The sequence below is a fragment of the Cervus canadensis genome, chromosome 12 (genome assembly GCF_019320065.1).
Source record: "Cervus canadensis isolate Bull #8, Minnesota chromosome 12, ASM1932006v1, whole genome shotgun sequence".
Taxonomy (NCBI): Eukaryota; Metazoa; Chordata; class Mammalia; order Artiodactyla; family Cervidae; genus Cervus; species Cervus canadensis.
The window spans coordinates 7,523,910-7,546,790 of NC_057397.1; the positions used below are offsets into that span (position 1 = coordinate 7,523,910).

At 45.2% G+C, this 22,881-nt stretch overlaps 1 protein-coding gene and 1 pseudogene across 5 annotated transcripts in view; one reads left to right on the plus strand and one right to left on the minus strand.

The window, feature by feature from the left end:
- TRAPPC9 (trafficking protein particle complex subunit 9) overlaps positions 1-22,881 on the minus strand; it is a 384,613-nt gene that overhangs the window by 339,906 nt on the left and 21,826 nt on the right. For 4 of the 5 annotated variants that reach the window (XM_043483134.1, XM_043483135.1, XM_043483138.1 and 1 more), the window contains 3 exons: positions 18,267-18,293; positions 7,566-7,687; positions 2,985-3,110 (listed from right to left, as the gene is read on the minus strand). In XM_043483134.1, coding sequence (XP_043339069.1) covers positions 2,985-3,110; positions 7,566-7,687; positions 18,267-18,293 — 275 coding nt within the window. The remainder of the gene's footprint in view (positions 1-2,984; positions 3,111-7,565; positions 7,688-18,266; positions 18,294-22,881) is intronic. The other variant, XM_043483137.1, reaches the window with a different exon arrangement.
- LOC122451075 lies at positions 11,553-15,691 on the plus strand (annotated as a pseudogene).

Sequence of the window (22,881 nt, forward strand, 5' to 3'; positions counted from 1 at the left end):
CAGTAGAAGACACCTGATCGAGACCCAAAAACTCACCCTGTTTCAGGAAAACCACAGGCCGTTCCTCTTTGTCATTGTCATTGTAAAGTCTCACCAGAACTTATGACTTTGCTGTCTGCTCATCAGGCAACCAGACACAGAGATGAGCCAACTCCAGCAAAGCGGTGAGCCGGGGAGAAGTCCACAGGTCCACGCCCGCCGCGGTGAGGCCGGCCACTGGCCCTCCGCATGGCTCTGCTGACCCCTAGTGTTCTACGAAGCCCAGCCAATAGAGAAGGGCTGTTTCCAGCAGGTGCAAATTTCTACACGCTAAACAAAAGCACGTTACCTTATAAAACACGCTGCGTTACACCCACCTGTGGGAAGAGCCTCGCCGAAAGCCCAAATGTTCAACGTGAATTTGCAAAGGCAACTCTGGTCCATGAGGCCGAGCGAGTCTTAAGACACCAAGTCTGCCAAGTCCTCCCCACAGCCGGCCCCCAGCAGACTGCCTGCTTCTGCAGCCTGCTCTCAGTGTCCATTCAAAACCACCTGTCCCCTCCGCACCGGACACCGCCTCCGGCCGGAGCGGACAAAGGCAGCTGCCGAGCAGCCCTGCACAGTCACCCTGCACAGGGCCGGACACGGTGTCTGAGCAGCACTGCTCCTTCAGGCCACCATGAGTCTGTCGTCCCATCATTTTACAGATGCAAACACAGAGATATGGAGGGATTCTGCCGTGAGTGCAAAGTGGGGTCTGTGTACAAGCCCACGACCCTGTCCTCCAGCGCGACACCCCAGCTGGGTCCGCACACCCTCAGGGTTCCCTCGTGCCTGCCTGACCAATTCACGTGTCTTTACTTTCGCTCACGACCTACGATGGATCTGCCTTTTAAGCATCTCTTCCACCCACTGTCCTTCAGAAAGATGGCCGCTCAGGCCACCGAGTGACTTCCTGCTCCCCGAGCTCGAGCCCGGTCATGCCTTTGCACCTGGAGCCCTGCTCGGGGGCTCTTCGGCTGCTGTGGGTGGGTCATTTCCTCTCTTCACAAGGAGACCCCTCGGGGGAGCCCTCGTCTTGCCCTCAGCACAGGTCCCAGGACTGCACCCTGAGCTGGCCCACTGGGGCTGCATGTGCCCGGGGCCACTCCCTGGATGGCAGCCTCAGAGCCAGGAATCACGTCTGCTCGTCCCTAAAACGCACTGCCCGGCCCAGGGCTCACACCCCGCAGGTCACCCAGAAACCGCGGTGAGTGGTCACCCAACCCAGACGTCCGTTCATCTGCCGGCGCTGCCGACCACTGGCTTCCACCCTTCCCCGTCAAGTGGTGGGTTTTCGCTTTTCCTGCCCGTCTTTACCAGAAACCTCAGCCTTTTCTGATAAGGCACAGAGAGGCTGAATGAGTCACGCGAGGCGAGGAAGGCAGGCTCAAGGCCCAGCCGTATGCATTCCCAGTCCTTGTGCTTAACTCACACTAAAGTAGTCCACGTCTTATAGACTGTGGTTATAAACATGTGAGGTCTCAAAATACGTATGAGCAGGATACAGATCAACTCTAAGACGTTCATTAACTCCACGGCTTTATTTCTATTTTAAAAATTAAGAAGCTCCGCAGTCAATATGGCAAAACATTAACGTACTAAGCCTCTGTTACAGAGGCCTGCCATTCTTTCTTACGTGTTCGGAATGCAAAATGACGGTGAAGTCTCTCTCCCTCCCCTCCCCGACTCCCCTCTCTCAGCTGAGTCCCCCAGACCCACATATTTAAGGCTTTTCATTACACATCTGACTCCATCAGCTTGGCCTCCAGACTCCCTCTGCAGAGTCTCTTCTCTGAACACAGCATGGCCATCACTTACCTGATTCATCATGCCGGAAACCTGGGCATTACTCCATCTGGCCCTCACGTAGGTCACTAATTCCTTCCTTTTCACCTAAACACATGTCTTCAATCTGTTGACTTTTTCCCACTGACCAGCCCACCACCACTCCGGTGAAGCCACCTATACCACCTACCTGGGCCCCTCTAACCTGGTCTCCCCCACCACGCTCACCGTGCTCCAGACAAAGGGGGCCCCATCATTCCTGTGCTTTTAAGGCCTTTCTGTTTAAACCCACTGTTGTTAGAATAAAAATAAACTCCCAAGTTCTTCACCTGGCGAGTGTCCACCTTTGCCACGAAACTGTCGGCACAATGAGAGCAGACTCTGCCTTCCCCACCTCTAGGCCCACTCGGAGCACGATGCCGGGCTGAGCGAGATCTGCTCGAGGACAGTCGCCTGTGTCCTAACCCTAGCCCTGGGTCCCTAAGCAAACTGCTTCACTTTTCCGTCTTGGCAGCCCTGGCCATAAAAACCCAAAGTGGACTAGAAAGACCATAGATGTTTAGCTGAATTACTGATTTGGAGGTTTTGCATTAGCAACCTGCAACTAAACGTCCTGGTGACTGTCCTACTGAAGACAGGTCCAGATCCAGGTGATACGTGCGGGACACCTTCGGGGTATAACAAGCTGTATGACGTACTTTCACACACTTCGTGCTTTATAACAGGCACAAACCAGGCAGGATCACAGATGGCATCGCTTCAACTGACCAAAAAAGAGGTGTTAAAGCTTGGCCAAGGCCGCAAAGTGTTAACAGCAAAGTTCTCTCTCCAATAAAAAAAAAGTTTTGAAAAAACAAAATTCTGAATTTTGAAAGTAAAAGACCATAATATAAAGAAGTAAAACAGCTCCCTTAATCAGGGTTCCAAGTTCTGACTCCAGGGTTTTTTTTTTTTTTTTTAGTTGGAGGCTAATTACTTCACAACATTTCAGTGGGTTTTGTCATATATTGATATGAATCAGCCATAGATTTACACTTATTCCCCATCCCGATCCCCCCTCCCATGACTCCAGGGTTTTGACCACACTGAATCTCAGCACAGCAAAACCAGACAGGCTCGTGGAGAAAAAGCTCCAGGAGAATTGCGTTAATCCCTCCACATGGAGGACATACACCCACCTGCCGAAGGTTGATGTAAACTGCATTCTGGAGGAATTCCGAAGCTTCCATGCTCCGCTTCTGAATGGCGAGGACGCGGACAGCCTTGACACACGCTTCTAACTCAATCACCCCGGCGTTCTTATACTGTAGGGTCAAAAGAGCAGAGAGAGGTTTCTGTCGCATCGTGCAGGCTGCACCCGGGGACTCGGTGACGCCGAGCAGCACCTCCCCAGCATGAGGACCTGCAGCACAGCCCAGCCAAGTCTGTGCTTGAGAAAGTCTACCCCAACTGCTGGGGGCAACAGAGGCTGGAGGGATGGAGTGAGCCTATAAACGCACATTTATATATATATGCTAGCATTCCTTCGAGTAATACAACCAACAGTAGCTGGCTATTTTACAGAATTTCAAAACACTACCCATGGAGACTCTGCTGCTCACTTCCACTTGGCTCCTGTGCTCTGAGGCTCTCTCACACCTGCGGCTTTGAGGCAGGAGCTGTCAGTTCCTGTCCTCTGTCGCCAAAGTCCTAGCTCCCTGTGTCACTGTGTCCGTCCACTCAGCACGCTTGATGTGTGTCTGGTTTTCTCCCTGAGTTACTTGTTCCTGCTCCTCAGGTCTTGAGAGGAAGGACAAGTGAAGACACGTGAACAGAGAAGGCACCATGGACTTCGGCTGGCTGCTCAGTAATGGTCCTCCTCCAACCTCACCTCCAGCTCTTCAGGTTCTGCCTGAGGTGACATCTGGCCAGGAGAGCTGCCCTCGGCCGCTGGAAAACTGTATGGGGCCAGGCCAGGCCCGCCTCCTGCACCCTCCTCTTTCCCAAGGCCCCAGCATGAACCCTCCTTGCTCCCTGTCCTTCTACCTTTTTTCTCTTTTTCCTGACGGTCCCAAACTGGAGCAGTTTTCAATTGAGTTTTCTGAAGACTTCTTGCAGCTGGGGAAGAGGCTTCCAAAGGTGAATAAACCCATGTATCCTGGTGCCTGGAGAGAACCCGAGGCCAGGAGACCCCTGTCCACACCCAGTAAGGCATCAAATGTGCCACGGAGTTGGCCACGCCCTCAATGAGCATCGGCTGAGACCCCAAGGCCTGCCTGGTATAACTGCTCATAAAAATGCAGTCTGAAAAAAAAAAAAATGCAGTCTGCCCACTTATGGATTATTAAGAAGCAGAAATACACAGTTGCTCATGTTCCTTACTAAAATTATTTGTAAGGTAGAAAAAGAAATTACTGTGCCAGAAGAAGCAGGCCTCCACTCCATCCTCGTTTCTAAAACATAACACGCACAGAACCTGTGATGGGTCACACGCAATTTACCAAAGATGGCACAAGAAGGGACTGTGCTTACCTAACTATTAATGCGGATGTAAAAATTACATCAGCTTTATATACCACTTAACGATACGACAGAATCTAACAGGGACTTGATTCCATTGAAATAAAATTATTTCCTTTCCTACAAAACTCTTTTAAGAAAACTACTGAAGTGAAAAAAGGTCATCTCGGTTTTTTTTTTCACATATTTTGATTATAGTTACATATTTTAAACACTGGTTTCTCAGGAGGCACAGAGCTAAAGACTCCACCTGCCAGTGCATGTGACACAAGAGATGTAGGTTCAATCCCTTAGTCGGGAAGATCCCCTGGAGAAGGAAATGGCAACCCACTCCAGTGTTCTTGCCTGGAGAATCCCATGGACAGAGGAGCCTGGGGGGCTACAGTCCATGGCAGCTCAAAGAGTCAGACGTGATTGAGCACAACAACAACATGTTAAATATTACAATGAGATTTAAACTGCAATCATAACAAACAGGACGTTTCCTAGAAGTCTGCTCCATACCTGGGCTTACAAGCATCATCCTGGGACGTAAGCTCTCTGCTGAGGGGCCACGCCCCTGTTTTTCACTGTTGATTCCCTAGTAACCACCGACCAAGGCACCAACATTCAGCACAGAATTGTGTGATCGATACTTCCAGAAATACAGGAGGGAATTATCTCATTCACCTCTAGTACAAAACCCTAAAATCAATACCAAGGTTATTTACAGATAAAGGAAATAGGGCCCCCCAAAAGTACAGTATCTTGCCCAAGGTCACAAAGCTAGCAACTGGTGAACGCAGGATGTGAAATCAGGTCTGCCTGACTCCAAAACCAAGGTGGAAATCCCCCTGCATCAGAGAAGGCCCACACCACAGACTATCACCCTCCCTTTTTTCGGCTCTAGCTGTATACAGCCTAGACAACACCCTAAACATAGGGAACTTGAGAGCAAACTATAACAGTAAGGACTTAACAGCCAATAATGTCTTAGGTCTTGTTTACAAAGTGTCAGCAGATTGCCAGGAAAGCTCTGTAAAAGAGTATTCTAAGAAAATACCAAAGAGAAAATCCATAAGGAAAAGATTCACTATATTAAAAACAGTTTGACCACAACCTAAATGAAAAACTGCATAAACAAAATGCAAGCAACATCAAGAAAAAGATCTGCGATGTATGTCCATGACAGACACGAAGCTAACACCCACAATTTACAAAGAGCTATCACAAAGCAGTAAGAAATGCTCCCTAATTTAAATGTGTGCAAATGACAAGATGGATAATTCATCTTAAAAAATGCCATTGGTTAATGAGTGAAAAATGTTCAATACCACACTGGTCATGGAATGCAAACCAAAATAATGAAAAATTACTTTCACTCATCATATTGGCAAATATTTTAAAAGGAGAGTGTCCATCTGTGGGAGAACAAACTGTCAGCAACTTTTCAGGAGGACAACAGAGCAATGCATACATAAACTCTAAAAAATATATGCACACTTTTTGACTGAAGCCAACTTCCAGGGATTCTTTCCTTTAAGAAAAATCAGTCCAAAAGATGTATCCGTCAGGTAAATTTATCACAGCACTGTCTACAATGGTGGCAAGGAAATTTTAAATGAAACAATATTCAGTAATAGAGAATTGGTTAAATGAGTAATTCTCCATCTTTTCATCCCCTGTTGGAGAACAGATCTGGAGAGTAACTTGAAAGTAACCAATGATATATGTAAATGTCATATCCTATGACTAAACTTCCAGAAATCTTAACTAAAGGAACACAAGAACATACAAGAACACAAGAATCTATTGGACAAGAGTAAGAATGTTCAGTCAAGCACTTTTTCTAAGAGTGAAAAAGTGAGAAAACCTAAGTGTCCATCCACAAGATGGTAACTGGGTAAGTCATGGTGAGCTGGGAACTCTGAGGGGGAGGCACTTGGGCCTGCTGCAGGTGTCTTATTCATGACCTTCTCCCACAAAAGGAGCTGGTGGAGAAATGACTGCACCCACATACTGGAAGGATTCTCTGTTTGAAAGGATCAAGCAGACCTGAAACGGGAGGCTATCTATGATATACAGCTGAGTGCACGAAGCAAGCTGCAGAAAAAATGATGAGTATGGTCTCGTTTTTGTATGAAACATATATACATACAGATACTATGCATAGGTATAGGCTTTTATTTCTCATATACGTGTACATGCACATGCATATTTCACAGGCATAAAGGTCATGAAAGGGCTATGTGCTGTGCTCACTGTCGTGTCTGACTCTGCAACCCCATGGACCGTAGCCTGTCAGGCTCCTCTGTCCATGTGACTCTCTAGGCAAGTGGAGTGGGTTGCCACTTCCTTCTCCAGGGGATCTTCCCGACCAGGGATCAGACCTGAGTCTCCCAACTCTCCTGCATTGGCAGGTGGGCTCTTTACCACTAGCACCACCTGGGAAGCCCAAATTGTTAACAGTTGCTACTCTTCGGACTTCCCTGGTGGCTCAGATGGTAAAGCGTCTGCCCGCGTTGCGGGAGACCCAGGTTTGAAACCTGGGTCAGGAAGATGCCCTGGAGAAAGAAATGGCAACTCACTCCGGTACTCTTGCCTGGAAAATTCCACGGACGGTGGAGCCTGGTAGGTTACAGTCCATGGGGTCGCAAAGAGTTGGACATGACTGAGCGACTTCACTCACTCACTCTTAGGCAATAAGGGGAGGGGAAAATAGGGGATGTTCATTTTTCACTCACTATCACTCTTCTGTACAACCCCAGGCCCTTTTCCAGTATTTCAGTTAAATATATTTGAAATTTAAACTTTTCTTCAGTCCAAAGGAAAAAGAATGGTGCATCCACAAGATAGATTGCTATACAGCTGATTAAAAACCATGTCACAGAAAATTCGATAATGTAGAAACACACATAATATGCCAAATGAAAAATGTACATCTCCACGCAGTAAATAAGTACAGAATCTCACCATTTTTATGATACAGATAATATACACTGCCAAAAAAGGACAGAAAATAGATATTGAGATGTTATCTCGAGTCCTGGGGCTATGATAGCCTCTTTCCCCCATTTTTTCAGACACTACATTAAATATACAGCATTTTCAACCAGCAAAAACCATTTTCGGGCAGATGGTATCATGCACCCGGGAACGACACACGAACACCTAGAGAAACAGCTGACTAGACGACCCTGCGGCAGCATTGCCCAGCAACGGCCAGCAGGGACCCCTGCCCAAAGCAGCACGGTTACATAAAGACCCGCAGGGCGCATCACCTTGCTGTAGTAGGAGATGGCCTCCTTGTACTTCTCAATGATGTCCTCGGGGCTCAGGCAGTTCTTCGCCCGTCCAATCTCCGCGCTGGTGTCCGCGTTGATGCCGTTCGTAGTGAGCGCACCTGCACACCGAGGGGAAGACAAGAAATAGCCTTTCGATTTTTCCGTCTTGTTGCTTTGTTAGTTTAAAAGAGGGGCACAGATAAGATAAAGCTTGAGTATTCCCGACTGAAATTTAAATAACGACACCGCTTTTAAAAGTCTTCACCACTTACACCTTCCCTTTAATAGTCTAAATGGTCAAAGCACTGTATTCAATGTTCATTAACTCAGAATAAAGCCTTCCTCCCTGTTGAAACTTTTTATTAAAGAACATGAAATGCATTATATAAAAGTAACACGTCTACAATAACTAGCTCAGTTGTCTTGACGGCAGTGCAGTCAGCATGCACTATCTCCCAGCACTAAAGCTCTTAATGCTAGCGAGAGGCCACACTGCGCTCTCAAACGGAGATAAACTAGGTGAAAATGTCCCCTGAACTGAGCACTGAAAAAAAACATAACTTGCAAATACTGACATCCTTTCTGAGGCTGTCATTTTCTATTTCTGGCCAAGCCCTGTCAATAAGCAGAACCACCTAATTCCCTAGCCATCATACACACAGGGGGAAGAGTTCTGGAGACATTTCCATTTATAGAATGTAACCAACACAGAGAACTCTGACCAAAAAAAAAAAAAAAAAGATGAAATACTCTTTGATTTCAGAGAACATTCAAAAATTATTCTCCTAAGCCTCAGAGCAGGAAAAGCTGGCTTCTCCTAAGCCCCTTGTTTATTTCACAGACAGCGAGCATCTCCCACAAATCCTGTTTCCCTCGTGTTTCTGCTGGGGGGCTCGGGCGGGCACATGCTTGCTGTCGATCTCGGAACTCATGGGGCAAAGGCGTGTGCCTCACACGGCCCGCATCCCTCGCGTGAGCTCGTCTGCTCGCCTTGCTGTCTAAACCGGGCCCCATTTCTCACCACCTCATCTGGTATTCTGGTATTCTGTAAGCTGCCTCGGATGCTTTTTGGAACAAGACAGAAGATTAAGCGGATAGATAAGCGGATAGGAGGACAGGTGAAAGATGGGCAGATGAAGAGAGAGACGCCAGGAAAAGAATAACAAAGAACATTCCCTACACAGAGGTCCCTTCAATCGGGGGACAAAGAAGCACAAGAGAGACGGGAGGAGGCAGGTGGCCTCGGGTTTCGTGTTTCTACAGATTTTGTGAAAATCCCAACAAGAGATGAGAGGGTAGAACTATAAATAATAAGAGGGCATGCACGCTTGAAAAAATACCTATAATCTATACTTTCTAAAGAATAGACTCAAATCACCAAGACCCAACAACACAACCCTGGGTCCTTGCAGAGTTGAGAAGTCCATCTCCAAAGCACACAGCACCCTCGGAGCCCTGAGGGGCCACCCTGGGTGGTCATGACTCTGTCACAGCGAAACCTGTTGTTCTGCACTTACGAGGAATCAGGACCTGTGTGGGGGTGTCCACGCGTGTGCTCTTTTACAACCCACAGCGAGGCTACGAGGGGCGACTCCTAGTGAGCCCTGTGTCTGCAGGACAGGAAACAGTCCTGGAGAGGCCGAGCACTCCTACCAGCTCTCCAGATCTCAGAGCCGTTTCTCCAGAGCAGGGTGTGGACTCAGGCCTGCGTTTCTAGCTGCGGCGCTCGGCCTGCCCTACGTGCCCTCCATGTTCACAGCACACTGCATTCTGGCGTGGAGTAATATTTCACAGCTGATAGGTCGTCTTCATTCATCCCATCAGCTCTAACAACTTGTCTTTATATTGTCAAATTTGACCCTTTTCCCTCGAAGAAAGGAAGGGGATGAGTGGGGGTCAGCACGAGGTGGGCCTTCATTCTTCCTATGGAACCTCAGCTCATCAAGAAGCTCCCAACAAGGGAGAAGGAGCAAATGTTCCCCCTGTCCTTTAAAAAAAGGGGGGGAACCAAGATAATGAGGGTTCCCTTAATGATTTAGGGGCTACCCTGGTAGCTCAGCCGGTAATGAATCTGCCTGCAAGGCAGGAGACCCCAGTTTGATCGCTGGGTTGGGAAGATCCCCTGCAGAAGAGATAGGCTGCCCACTCCAGTATTCTTGCCTGGAGAATCCCATGGACTACATAGTCCATGAAGTTGCAAAGAGTCAGACACAACTGAGAGACTTTTACTTCAATTTTAATGATTTACTGAACTCCAGCAGCGAGGCTGGGGGAAAAGGCATGGGCAGCAACCCAGAAAAATATAATCTGTAGGAACGTAAGAAGAACACAGCTCACAGGAGAGCTTAGTGGGGCTGATGATTTAATTTCACTCAATAAAAGAATAACACCCTCTAAAAATACTGGTATGCAATGGATTTGATCTTTCTTGACACCTATAAAGTTTTGACAGCCCACACGTAACATTATTGTGGACCAGTGAAACAAGGAGTCTACAGAGAGGAAAAATCAGTGCCACAGGCAGGCTGAAACCCAGGCTAGAGGAAAGGAAAGGAAAGCATGCAGTTAAGAAGGACGGGAAAGTTGGGGGGGAAATCACCACAAGGGCTCTCAAGTATCAACCCAACGACTGTTCAATCATTCAGTCGAGAGGGAGTCACTGCGTTCCTAGGACGGGCAAGAGCGTACAGGAGGCACTAGGTGGAAACTCAAGAGACAAAGAGAAGCGGGAATGGGAGGGAATAAAGCAGAGACACGTGAGGCAGCAGAGAGAAAGGCAAAACCACAGGAACAACAAGGGCTTGGATCAGGCAGGTACCAGCGTGGTGGTGACCCCAGCAACGACCAGCAGGCTGGCACCACACGAGGTCACATGCATCTGCTCCCTAATGAGGACACAAACCCTGCACGTGGGCACCAGCAGCCCTGACCTGCGGGGGAACAGCAGGAAGACAGGGCAGCTGGGAAGTCCGATGCTAACCCGGACAAGTGCGGGATAAACTCCTCCAGCACCAATGACTGGGGCAAAGATGGACTTGTCAGTAAACAGCACTGGGACAGCTGGAAGGCCATCTGGGGAAAGATAAAACCAGACCCACACTTCACACCAAACACAAGAACAAACTCCAAATGGTCTAGGATCTAAATGCACAACAGAAGAGCATAAAAGAAGCTCAACACACTTGGGTAAGTTCCTCTAAAACCTGAATATAAGGAAAGGCTCTCTAAGGATGATTCCAGGGGATTGTCCCAACCCACGCATCTTCCCAACCCAGGGATGGAACCCAGGTCTCTCACATGGCAGGCGGATTATTTACTGTCTAAGCTACCAGGAAAGCCCAAGAATACTGGAGTGGGTAGCCTATCCCTTCTCCAGGGGATCTTCCCAACCCAGGAACTGAACCATGGTCTCCTGCATTGCAGGTGGATTCTTTACCAGCTGAGCTACCAGGGAAGCCCAAATACGATTCAAATCCAAAGGCAATTTTAAAAATTAATAAATTCAATTACTTAAAAACACAGGGAAAATACTATAAACGAAGGCAAAACATAAGCAACCAAAAAGTATTTTCAACATACATCACCAAGGGCTAATATCCCTAATATAGATTGAGAGGAAAAAAAAAATCTAAAAATCCAAAAGAACAAAATGAGCAAAAGATATCAGCAGATAATTCATTTTAAAAAACCTAGAAATAGCCCTTAAACATTAAAAATAAATTCAAATTCACTAATAGTAAGAGATACCATTTCTCAACTGTCTAGTTGGCAAAAATGTAAACGCTTAGCAACAGGCTCTGCAGGTGAACTTGTGCTGAAAAGGCATTCTCATAAACTGCCCCTGAGAACACCAAACAGTGTGACCATGATGGAGAAGAATTTGGCAAAACTGAAGAGAAGTCCGCACATATTTACCTTTTGATCCAGTGATTCCCTATGTAGGAATTTATGCCACAGACACAACTCCAACAACACAAAACGCACATGTACAAGCTTATTCACTACGGCAGCCTTTGTGATTTACAGAGCATGGTGACAACCAGCATGTCCACCTGTAGAAGGCTGGTTAAATAAAACACAGTAAAACAGGCAAGACACGTAGAGAAAACGGACGGGGCTTCTGGGGGGGCTCCCGTGGCAAGGAATCTGCCTGCAGTGCAGGAGACCCAGGTTCAACCCCTGTGTCAGGAAGATCCCCTGGAGAGGGAAGCAGGATGATGCCCGCAAGCTGATACGGACTGATTTCCAGTCCGTAAAAAGATGGTAAAAACAGACACAGTAAAATAAAATTTAAACTAAAACCAAAAAAAGCCAAGTGTAAAAGGTATAGGTAATATACTACCTTTTTCCACAGGACAACCTATGAATCTACTTACAGGGCAACAATAAAGACGCAGACATAGAGAACAGACCCATGGACCCAGGTTGGGCGGGGGAGGAAGGAGAGAGTGGGACATACCAAGAGAGTAACATGGAAGCATATAGGCTACCATGTGTGAAAGAGGTAAACAGTGGGGATCTTCTATGTGACTCCAGGAGCCCACACGGGGGCTCTCTAACAGCTAGAGGGGTAGGAAGGGGTAGGAGGTGGGACGGAGCTTCAGGACGGAGGGGACACGTGCACGCCCACGGCTGTCTCATGTTAATGAATGGCAGAGGCCAACAATATCGTGAAGCAATCATCCTTCAATTAAAAATAAATAAATTTTAAAATAAATGAAAAGTCTTTACTATAAAGAGAAACAAATACCTAGTGAAAAGTAACTACTTAAAAAAAAAAGTAGGGAATCGCCTGGCAATCCAGTGGCGAGGATTTAGTTACTTGGTGGTACTTTCACGGCGGTGGCCTGGGTTCAATCCCTGGTTGAGGAACCAAGATCCTACAAGCCATGCAGTGTGGCTAAAAATAAAATTAAATTAAAAAAATAAAAACAAGAGTATATTTAAGTTTTCATAAACTGAAAACACATCACGTTTCTAGGGAATTCTGTACAAAATATTAAAATACATTCATCTTCAAAAATTCTAATTGAACAGTTAACCCAAGAAACAAAGCCAACTTCAAAAGCATGGAGAGCAGAGGCCTAGAAATCACAGTTCCTAAAACTATGACTTTAACTCAATATAATGAGAGGAAAATCTTCACCCAGGAGATGGTGGAATTCTGTGCATAAGACAGGATAAACTCAGTGCAAACTGCACCAGACACAGTGATAGTTCTCTTAAATACAATCCTAAAGTTAGAACATAGCTGAAAAGCTACAAAAAATATTCTGAAAAACAGATCGAAACATGTATATATATGTAGGAAGCCTGCCCCCATGTCATATATAAATGCAAACTTATTTTTGTTCACTCATGAGCACTAATTACTTTATCCAAGGCAGAATATTTTATTTTTTTTCAAGGCAGAATATTTTAATTAAAACAAATAATCAATAGTATACTTCTCTCGTAAAATCTAGTTAATAAGTTGACTCTGTTATGTAACCAGAATGTGTCTAAGATAGACCTAAAATTAGTGAAAATACCTTTCTATGGTTTGTGAAACTCTTCTCAAAATTCCAGGCTTTTAAAATAGATCTGAGCAGTATCTCTATACTACCTTTTTCCTTGTGAAACAAACAGCAGATACTGTTGTCAAAATTCTGTCGTTACAATGATTCACGAGCACCACGTTCTAACTAATCTGCTGGACAACAGGGCACTATCTAGACGCATCGTGACCAAACAAAATGAAATACAAGGAAGACAATGACCCTATTCTGGAAAATTTATAATCTATGTCAACACTGAGGTTTTATTTCACTGGTTAGCAAAATAAAATCAAATACTTTCTTTGAATGTTCTATAGCTATGACTCTACTTCTAGTGTAATGACCAGAAAAGACTTAAGTATGACTTTATTAGGTCAATTAGCAACAATTATCACGGGAGGGTAGTACAAAAATTAACTGATAGCAATTGCTTCCACCTACATTAGACCTAAAATAAAACTACACCAAGCTCTGCAAGGTAAATGAAGAGATGAGATCCCTAATAAGAAAAAAAATTAATAAGAACTCAAAGAAGTAAAAACTTTAATTAACTAGTCCTATAGAAAGGAATAGAGGATGGTGGCTAAGAGAACAGATGCTGGAGACAAAAGTGTGGGTCTGAATTCCCACATCCCCACTCACTAGCTATAACCCTGACAAGTCAATGAACTTCTCTGCATCTCAGTTTCCTCATCTATAGACGGGATAACAACAGTACCTCTCTCCTAGATCCATTGTAAGAATTAAACTGCTTTAAATATAAAGTTTACATAAAATAGCTCAGATCTTAGATATGACACTGAGAGCACAAGCAACAAAGAAAATTTAGATAAAGTGGACTTCGTCAAAATTTAAAACTTGTATGCCTCAAAGGACACCGTCAAGAAAATGGGAGAGCAACACACAGAACAGGAGAAAATGCCTGCAAACCATCTGATAAGGCACTTGCATCTACAACATAAAAGGAACTCCTACAACTCAATAGTAAAAAGACAAATGACTCAGTCAAAAAATAAAGGATCTGGGGACTTCCCTGGTGGTCCAGTGGCTAAGACTCCCTGTTCTTAATGCAGGGGGCCCAGTTCGTTCCCTGGCCAGGGAGCTAGATCCCACATGCTGCAACAAGGAGCCTACATGCCACAACTAAGACCCTGAGCAGCCAAGTAAATAAACAAACAAATATCTTAGGAGAAAAATAAAGGATCTGAAAAGACATTTTTCAAGCAAAATGTACAAATGGCCAATAAGCACAATGAAAAGATGTTTGGGATCTTTAGCTATAAAGAAAATCAAATCAAAACTACAAGGAGATGAAGACAATTAAAATTCAAGAAGATGCATGCCCTGCAATGTTCACTGCAGCACTCTTTACAATAGCCAGGACATGGGAGCAACCTAAGTGCCCATCAATGGAGAAATGGATAAAGAAGATTGTGGTACACATACACAATAGAATATCACTCAGTCATAAAAAAGAACAAACGAACACCACTTGCAGCTACACTGAAGGACCTTGAGATTGTCATACTGAGTGAAGTGAGACACAAGAGAGGCAAACGAATGACCCTGCTTATACACGGGACCTAGAAAAGGGTGCAAATGAACCTACTCACAAAACAGAAGCAGGGTCACAGATGCAGAAAACAAACATGATCACCAGGGGACAAAGCGGGGAGGGGTAAATTGGGAGACTGGTATTGACACAGACATTCTACTACATATAAAATAGATAACTAATACAGACCTACTGTACAGCACAGGGAAATGCACTCCATAATGGCCTATTATGGGAAAAGAATCTAAAAAAAGAGTGAATTTTATGTAGTATATGTATAACTGATTCACTCCGCTATACACCTGAAACTAACACAGCATAGTAAATCAACCATACTCCATATATACATATATATATATATCTAATACGGCAAACTTATGATATTTTACCATTAATAAATGTACACAAAAAAAAATTAAAAAAAAAAATAAATGTACACAGATATTTACAAAGACAAATAAAAATCACATTTACACTTTAAACAAACAAAAAAAAAAACACCTACAAGGAGAACCCACTTAACATTCATAAGAAGAGCTACAATCAAAAAGATAACACCGCCCAGACCTGGGACTCCAAGAGCCCTGGGGATGGTTGCATGGAGCTGGCCAGGAGATAGGGCCGGGCTCGGGTCTGTCCCACTCCACTCACAGCCTTCTTGTCGCCTGGGCTTAGGTGGCTCCCGCCAAGAAGGGTGGCAAGAAGGCGGCTCAGTCCGCCACCAACAAGGTGGTGACCAGAAAATACACCACCAACCTTCACAGGAGCTCCCACGGAGCGGCTTTCGAGAAGCGTGCCCATCAGGTACTCAAAGAAATGCTGAAATTTGTCATGAAGGAGATGGGAGTTCCAGATATGTGCGCTGACACCAGGATCAACAAAGCTGCTGGGCCAAAGGAATAAGGAATCTCCCATATTGTGTGCGTTGTCAGAAAACATAAGACTCACCACACAAGCTCTGTATCTTGGTTACCTACGTATCTGTCACCATCGTCAAAAATCTACAGATGGTTACTGTGGATGAAAACTAACCAGTAACTGTCAAATAAAGTTACAGAACTGCAAAAAAAAAAAAAAAAAGGAAAGATAATAACAAGCATTGACGAGGATACAGAAACTGAAACTCTCATACACTGCTGGTAAGATTGTTAACTAGCACAACCACTTTGGAAAACAATCTGGCAGTTCCTCAAATAGTTAAACAGTTAGCTACCCCATGACCCAGTACTTCTCCTTCCTAGGCACATACGAGAACTGGAAACATGTCCACGTAAAAACTTACATGTGAATGTTCATAGCACCATTACTCTTTAACAGCCAAAAAGTAGAAACAACCCAAATGTCCATCAGCTGATGAACGGGTAAGTAAAAAGTCTGTCCGTAAGGTGAAATATCATTCAGCAAAAACAAAACTGACCCATGCTACAACACGGACATTGAGGACATTATGCTAAGTTAAAGAAGTTAGTCACAAAAGAATACAGGTTGTAGGATTCCATTTATTCGAAATGTCTAGACCAGGCAAATCCAGAGAGACAGAAGAGCTGCTGCCTGGGGCGGGGGAGGTCAGGGAAAACGGGGGTGATTCGGGTGATGAAAACGTCCAAGACTGATGGTGACATGGCACTCTGGGCATCTAGTGGAACCTCTGTAGATTTTAGTGGGTGAGCTGCATGAAAACTGTTAAGAGTGAAAAAGCCCCTTGGACCAGTTCTTTGACATTCTAAGTGCAAACTGCTCACTTTTATTACAGGAAGAAGAAACTCCCGTCAACATGAAAATGGGAAAAGCAAATTTGAGTTAACTGAATTGGACAAAAAAATCACATCACTGGAAACGGGGGCTGAATGTTCACAAAACACTCAGAAATGACAAGAAATAACAGTGTGACACCACGAAGCATTCTGCTGCAAATGCCAATAAGGGCTCGGAAGCTGAGCTGTGAGAAATGGCTGGAGGAGAAGCCTGGTTCGCTCTTGTTGCTGCGCCCCACCAAACGTGCACCGGAGCCAGCAGCCAGGGGCTGTCCAACTCCTCCTTCCAGCCTGAGATGCTGTGCAGAAAGAGGGCAGCAAAAACCTGAGACAGTCTGCTTCACGTAACTCATTCCCTGAAAGTTCAAAGATTAAAAGGCAGTGATCTAGCGTCGGGCTGGGTTTCCTATGGAGCCAAACAAGAGGACACCAGTCGTCGAGAGGCAGAGGTGGAGCGCGCGGCTCCCCACCAGCAGGCTTCCCACCCACACGGGTTCCGAGGGCAGAGGAGACGAGCCTAATGTCTGAGACAGGAGACGCTGGCGTGGCCAGCCCTGGACAAAGGCCCTGCGAGCAGAGGCTAGAAGGCGCCTGGTGAACTGGAGTGGCCCGGGGCATGAAAGGACTGGGGGGTGGGTACAGAATCTCAATCTCCCCTCGCTCTCCCTGGGGGAGGAGAGGCCCAGGCTGCGTCCTTCTCGCCTGGAACCATGACGGAGGGCTCCCTGGGACACCAGACCCCGGCTCTCGGGCCAGCTTCAAGCTCTCCCACGGGATCCTGACATGCGCCTAAACAAGAGCGCCCACAGAAACACCCCCACTTTACTCTCACCACTCAAGACTCACTTTCATCTCAATACCACCTTATCTTGGAAGGTTGCAGAAGTAAAACATATTACATTCTTCCTTTAATCTCAACGTGTGACTGATTTTTCTGACATCTCTAAGCTCCTTCTACTTAGTAAAGCACCCAGTTCCCCTGCAAGTGAATCCAGGACTTCCCGTCAGGCGAAATCAGCCGGTGTGGCCTTAATAACTTCTACTGGTCGAACACCAACACATCTAACACTGTTTTCATTCCTACACATAGGAAGAGAAACACTTCCACAAACTCCATCAGGAACATCAGCCTAGAGGAAGAATGCAACACAAACATTAAAACAAAAAGCTACAAACCTGAAGCAGTTTCATCTCAGAAGCAAGATATACAACGAGATGAAAGAAGGTGTGTTGGTCACAAAGCACATGTAAGCATGACCACCTGATTTCTATCCTTCAAAGGATGGCAGGGTTTTCTTTTTTTTTTTTTTTTTTTTAATGACTCTTTGTCATTGCTTCCAATTAAGCCAGAAAATAATAGATCTCATTTTGAAATACACACTGCAATAAAAGAGATTTTTGCTATATTAATTAAAGAAGACATTAAGAGGGGAAAGGAAAACCCACCTCTGCAAAAAAAAAAAAAAACGTGCACAATGTCTTTCCCTGTTAGCACACACACGAAATGCAACAGAGAGTTCAAATTCACAGAAAGGAGCGTAAGCCACAGAATCAGAGCAGAATCATGACTTCAAAATTAACTGGACAGGCATGCTCAGTGCATTCAGAGAATTTTAAAGGCACCATGCTGGAGGAAGGACTTCCCCTCTTGGACAGACAACATAAATCAATAGGGTGCCCCATCAAACAAGAAACAAACAGCGATCACGTTTGTAACTGTTCTGATTTAAAGTTACTTAAATCAGCACGTTCCAAAGATCACAATCCAGAAACTTTAACCACTCATTCACACCACCATGAAACAAGCACTTAAAAAAATAATCAAGAGAAACTAAGCACATAGATCATGTACCTGGATCAATGAGAACTTCTTGGGCCCCTGGAAGAAAGAACAGATTATGATCTTTTATCTGAAAAACAAAACCACTTTTAAAGATAACTACTAAATCACATTTCATAATTCGCATAGCCTTGAAAAATCTGAGACACTTCTGTCTGATCAGAAAAACAATTCTGAGTAACAGTATGTTACAATTCAATGTCTTTATGCTTTAGAAGGAAAAAAAGGAAAGCTAATGGTTCTCATACCCTGCAAAAACCATAACGTGCCTCCCTGTCTGCTTCCCGCCCCACTTTCTAAGCTCATACTCCCTGACTCCTCTAAAACAAATACGACAATTTCTTATTCCCACAAATATGCCAAATGACAGAAGTCAAAGTGAACTACCAATTTATTTGTGTAAATAAATGCCCACACCTTGGTCTGAAAGAGAAAGGTATCAGATGGCTACATGGAACTTATTTCTCCTTTCCTGAAATCACACTCACACACACACACACACACACTCTCTCTCTCTCTCTCTCTCTCACACACACACTGAATTACTGGACACTTCACAAGTTGAGGATTTTCAATTTCTAGAAGGTAGCTCTGTAGTCAGTCTACAACACAAAACTGTTAACTTCATTAATTATCAAGAAGGCTTTGAAAGCCTCGATCATCTGCTGAATCATCCAAATATCAATGAGACCCAGTTAGCCTTCTCCGTAGAATGCAATTTCTCACGATGGCAAATCACACCGTAAGAGGCACTTGGATCCAAGAATTCTGCCGATCATCAGCTCTGACAGTTTTTAAACACATTAACAAGATTCACAAAGCTGCGTCCCAATAACACAGTTGTATTGAAATAGCACATGTATTCAACTGTCCACACAGAGAACAGCTCCCAGGATGCTACTTAAGAGCGACTTTGTGTACTGCAATCTTTATTTTTAAATGTAGACTAAAAATCACTGCAATCCAGAAGCCACCATTATAAGAAGAAACAGGTGCTTTCCATCATTAACACTATACACCAAACGCAACCCCTGACAACCATCACGTGTGACTGTCAGGGCAGCCCTACAAGGCAGGTGGGGATGAGAAAGGCTGTGGGGCGGACAGACTGACGGACGGACGGACGGGGAGCCAGGGGAGCTACTTCATCACGGCCCCCGACAAGCGCCACCAAGTCTGCACCAAGAGGGTACTGGCTGCAGGGAACCTCGGGGAGTTTGGGATTTCCAGATGGTGCTAAAAATGCCCTGTTCAGTGAAAACTCTGGTCAAATATAGTATCCTGTGCCACATCCTTTAAATAGGAGACCTTTTTTTTTTTGATGCCTCAGAGTCATTATCACAATCATCAATTACTCAACCCCTAAGGGCGTCCAGGGATGAAGGGGCTCCCATGCTAACTGCACTGAGACTGCAGAGCTTTTCAGGCTGTTTTATGAAGTTTGTAAAAATCTTTCTATCTCATGACTCACCCAGGCGGTCAACTACCACTTCTTACTGGTGTGAATGTACCACCTGAAATGACCCTTTTCTGCCTTTTAAGCTAATTCATCTAATCCGATCTTCTCAAACAACAAAGAACAAGCTCAGCCACAAAAAAATGGACTGCTTTCTACCAGCTGGACTTTAACTGAACTCCCTGGAAGCTCTTTCCTTTCATTAAACCCACTTCTAGGTACATGACAGTCTTCTGATTGGTGGGCTCTGCTAACTCTGGGCTACTCAGAAGCTTCTCATCTCATGTCCGTGTGTGAGGGGGCGTGGAGATAATAATTGGCATTGTCTGAAGAAATCACAATGAGAAACAGGACATCGTCCAGCCAGAGCTCCATGGGTACCTTAGTGTGCTCAGAAATTATATTATCAACATCATCCGCCTCCGGTGGACAGGTTTCAGATTAACCAAACTTGAACAGACCTGCTGCTTAGACCACGAAAAATGAGGGTCACGGTGCATGGACCCTGGCTGAGACACAGCTGTGAACGCCTGTGTAACTCTCCCTTTCCCACCGTTTCCAGGCTGACCGATGGACAGGTGTATGTACAGATCCACAGACGGGCTGAACTCAGAGCCTGGAGCCAGACTGCCGGGGTTTGAATCCCAGCTCTGCTGCTTGCCAGCTCTGTGACCTTGGTCAAATCACTTACCCTGTCTCTCTGTGCCTCAAGCCCCGCATCTATAAAACTGGGATCATAATCAAACCCAACTCGCTTGATGGTTGAGAGGATTACGGGATTAAAGCAGTGCCTGTAAGATGCTTAGAAAGTATGTAGCACACTTCAGGTGCTCACAAACAGAGCCTATGACGCATGCGTGCGTGCGTGCTCAGTTGTGACCAACTGTTTTGTGACCCCACGGGCTTCGTCCTCCATGCTCCTGACCTCTGACCCACAGCCAGCCCTCCTCACACAAACGGGCTGAGCAGTGGGCTCAAGGGGTTTGGGAGACAAGGGGGACACGGGAAACCTTTCTAGCCCAGGTGCTGGCCCCGCTCGGGAAGCGCCCAGGAGGCTCAGCTCCATGACGTGACAGCCCCGAGCACAGCGGGGACAGGTCCCCTCACGAGGGCCCGCTGTGACCCGGCGCGGCCTCTCCAGCTCCAGGACACAATATTAAGACACCCGTGTCCCCGAAGCCCTAAAGTGCACGGAGAACGAGGCCTTATCAGTAAAAAGAGGACATTTCCTCCAGCCTCTACACTTTTGCCCATCTCTCAGTTGGCTGGTGGAGAAAATAGGAGTGTAATTACTGGGCCCACCTGAGCCCCAACATGAATTAATTAGCCAAAAATGGTGCGGCTTAGTGTTCAGGGCGACTGTTTAACGGCCTCATTCCGATGTTGCTGCAAAATTATGAGTACAGGAACTACTGACCCTCTTCAAATATTTTACCCATTTCTTAATTGGATCTTTCATCATAAAACCAGCTTTCCCTGTTTTAATTCCTTCGTAATTGCTAAAGACTGTAAAATGATGGCTTCATACCAAACAAGAGCTAAGGATTTGTGCTCTTTGGAGATAACCACCATGCTAAACACTTCACATAACTTCTAGTTCTCACCATTCTACAAAGCAGGCAGTAGCGTCTCTATTTTACACACAAGGGGGAAACTCAGAAAGAACTGACTCAAGTTGGCATGGCTAAAGGGATAGCATGTGAATTCAACCCAAGTCAAAAAACCACCCTCCCTCCTCCACCAACCAAATCACGTCCCACTGATTAATGCGCAGCCGCGGGTTCAATACTCAGGGAGTTCAACACATTTTTCTGCTGTAAGGTGCTCCAGGGACCACTTCTGTCTTATCAAGTCATGGCTCACTGGCTTCTAATATGGGAAGAAAAGTCCAATTTCGCCATTGTTTGCACAGCAAGCCTGAAATTTTCACAGAGATGACAGAATAAAAATAAGGTATAAATAACTAGAATAATTCTTCCAGGTAACCAGACATAGTGGACAATGTGCTATCCTGAAGCACTAAACAAAGTCAAATTAAAGGACTGTCAGTTAAATCGTCCACCAACAGGAAAATGAAGACTTTTCAAAGGTGCAACAGCGCCACCTATGGCCCGAAAGGCTTTCTGTATAATAAAGGATTAATAAAAGGGTTTCAAAAATAGGAGACTCAGAGCCTACAACTCAAAGCTTATAAACTACTAGCACACACTGAATTCTGCTTCAGGGGAGGGAATGGAATTCAGTATTTAATCTGAAATTGTTAACATTCCTGAACATAAACAAAAGACACAGGCTCGTGGAAACTGATCTTAGAAGGAGGAGGAATCCGCCTCTTCATCTTACATCGGGGAGACTGAGACCCAGGCCATCCTCCCAGCAGGCAGCGGTGAAGCTCTGCACATCCTCAGGCTCTGCACTAGCTGTGCCAGCTCTGCATTCATGAAAGGCGGGTCTGCACGCCTCCACGAGCAGGTCATCTAAGTGTCTGGCAAAACATTTCCCAAAGAGTAGCGGGAGTGTAGTGAAAGTCACTGTTATGTCTGACCCTTTGCGACCCCATGGACCATAACCGACCGGAATCCTCTGTCCATGGAATTCTCTAGACAAGAAGACTGGAGGGGGTTACCATTCCTGTCTCCAGGAGATCTTCCTGACCCAAGGATCAAACCTGGATCTTCTGTATTGTTTACCATTCGAGCCACTCCCAAAGAGTGGTTAACTGTAAATCATACAATTTTGTTGAAATAAATTAAACATTTATTTATATATTAAAACACTATGAGCTCTACTTTTATTCTCTCTACAAAAGAAAAGTGACAGATGTCAAATCAACATTTTGATTACTTAAAACCGATTAAGGGTACAGGAAAAAAATCAGAATTTTAACTACCAAAGAAATAAGCTTATTCTCTCAAAGTAATCAATAGTGATTTTTCTAAGGGCCAGTGGCTGTGGTCAAATTCCTAGCAATTAAGAGGTTCTAGTGGATGATTACACAGCAATATGGATTATGAGTTGTAAAAAATGTATGTCCTATACAAATAATCTTCAAGTTCTTCAGCTTTCGACAATTTAGCTAGTCCCTAGCTAAAGGAAGGCACTCATTTCATCAAAACTTCCTACTGCACTAAAAAAAGAAGTAACTGAATCCTTGTCACTTTAAGTCACATT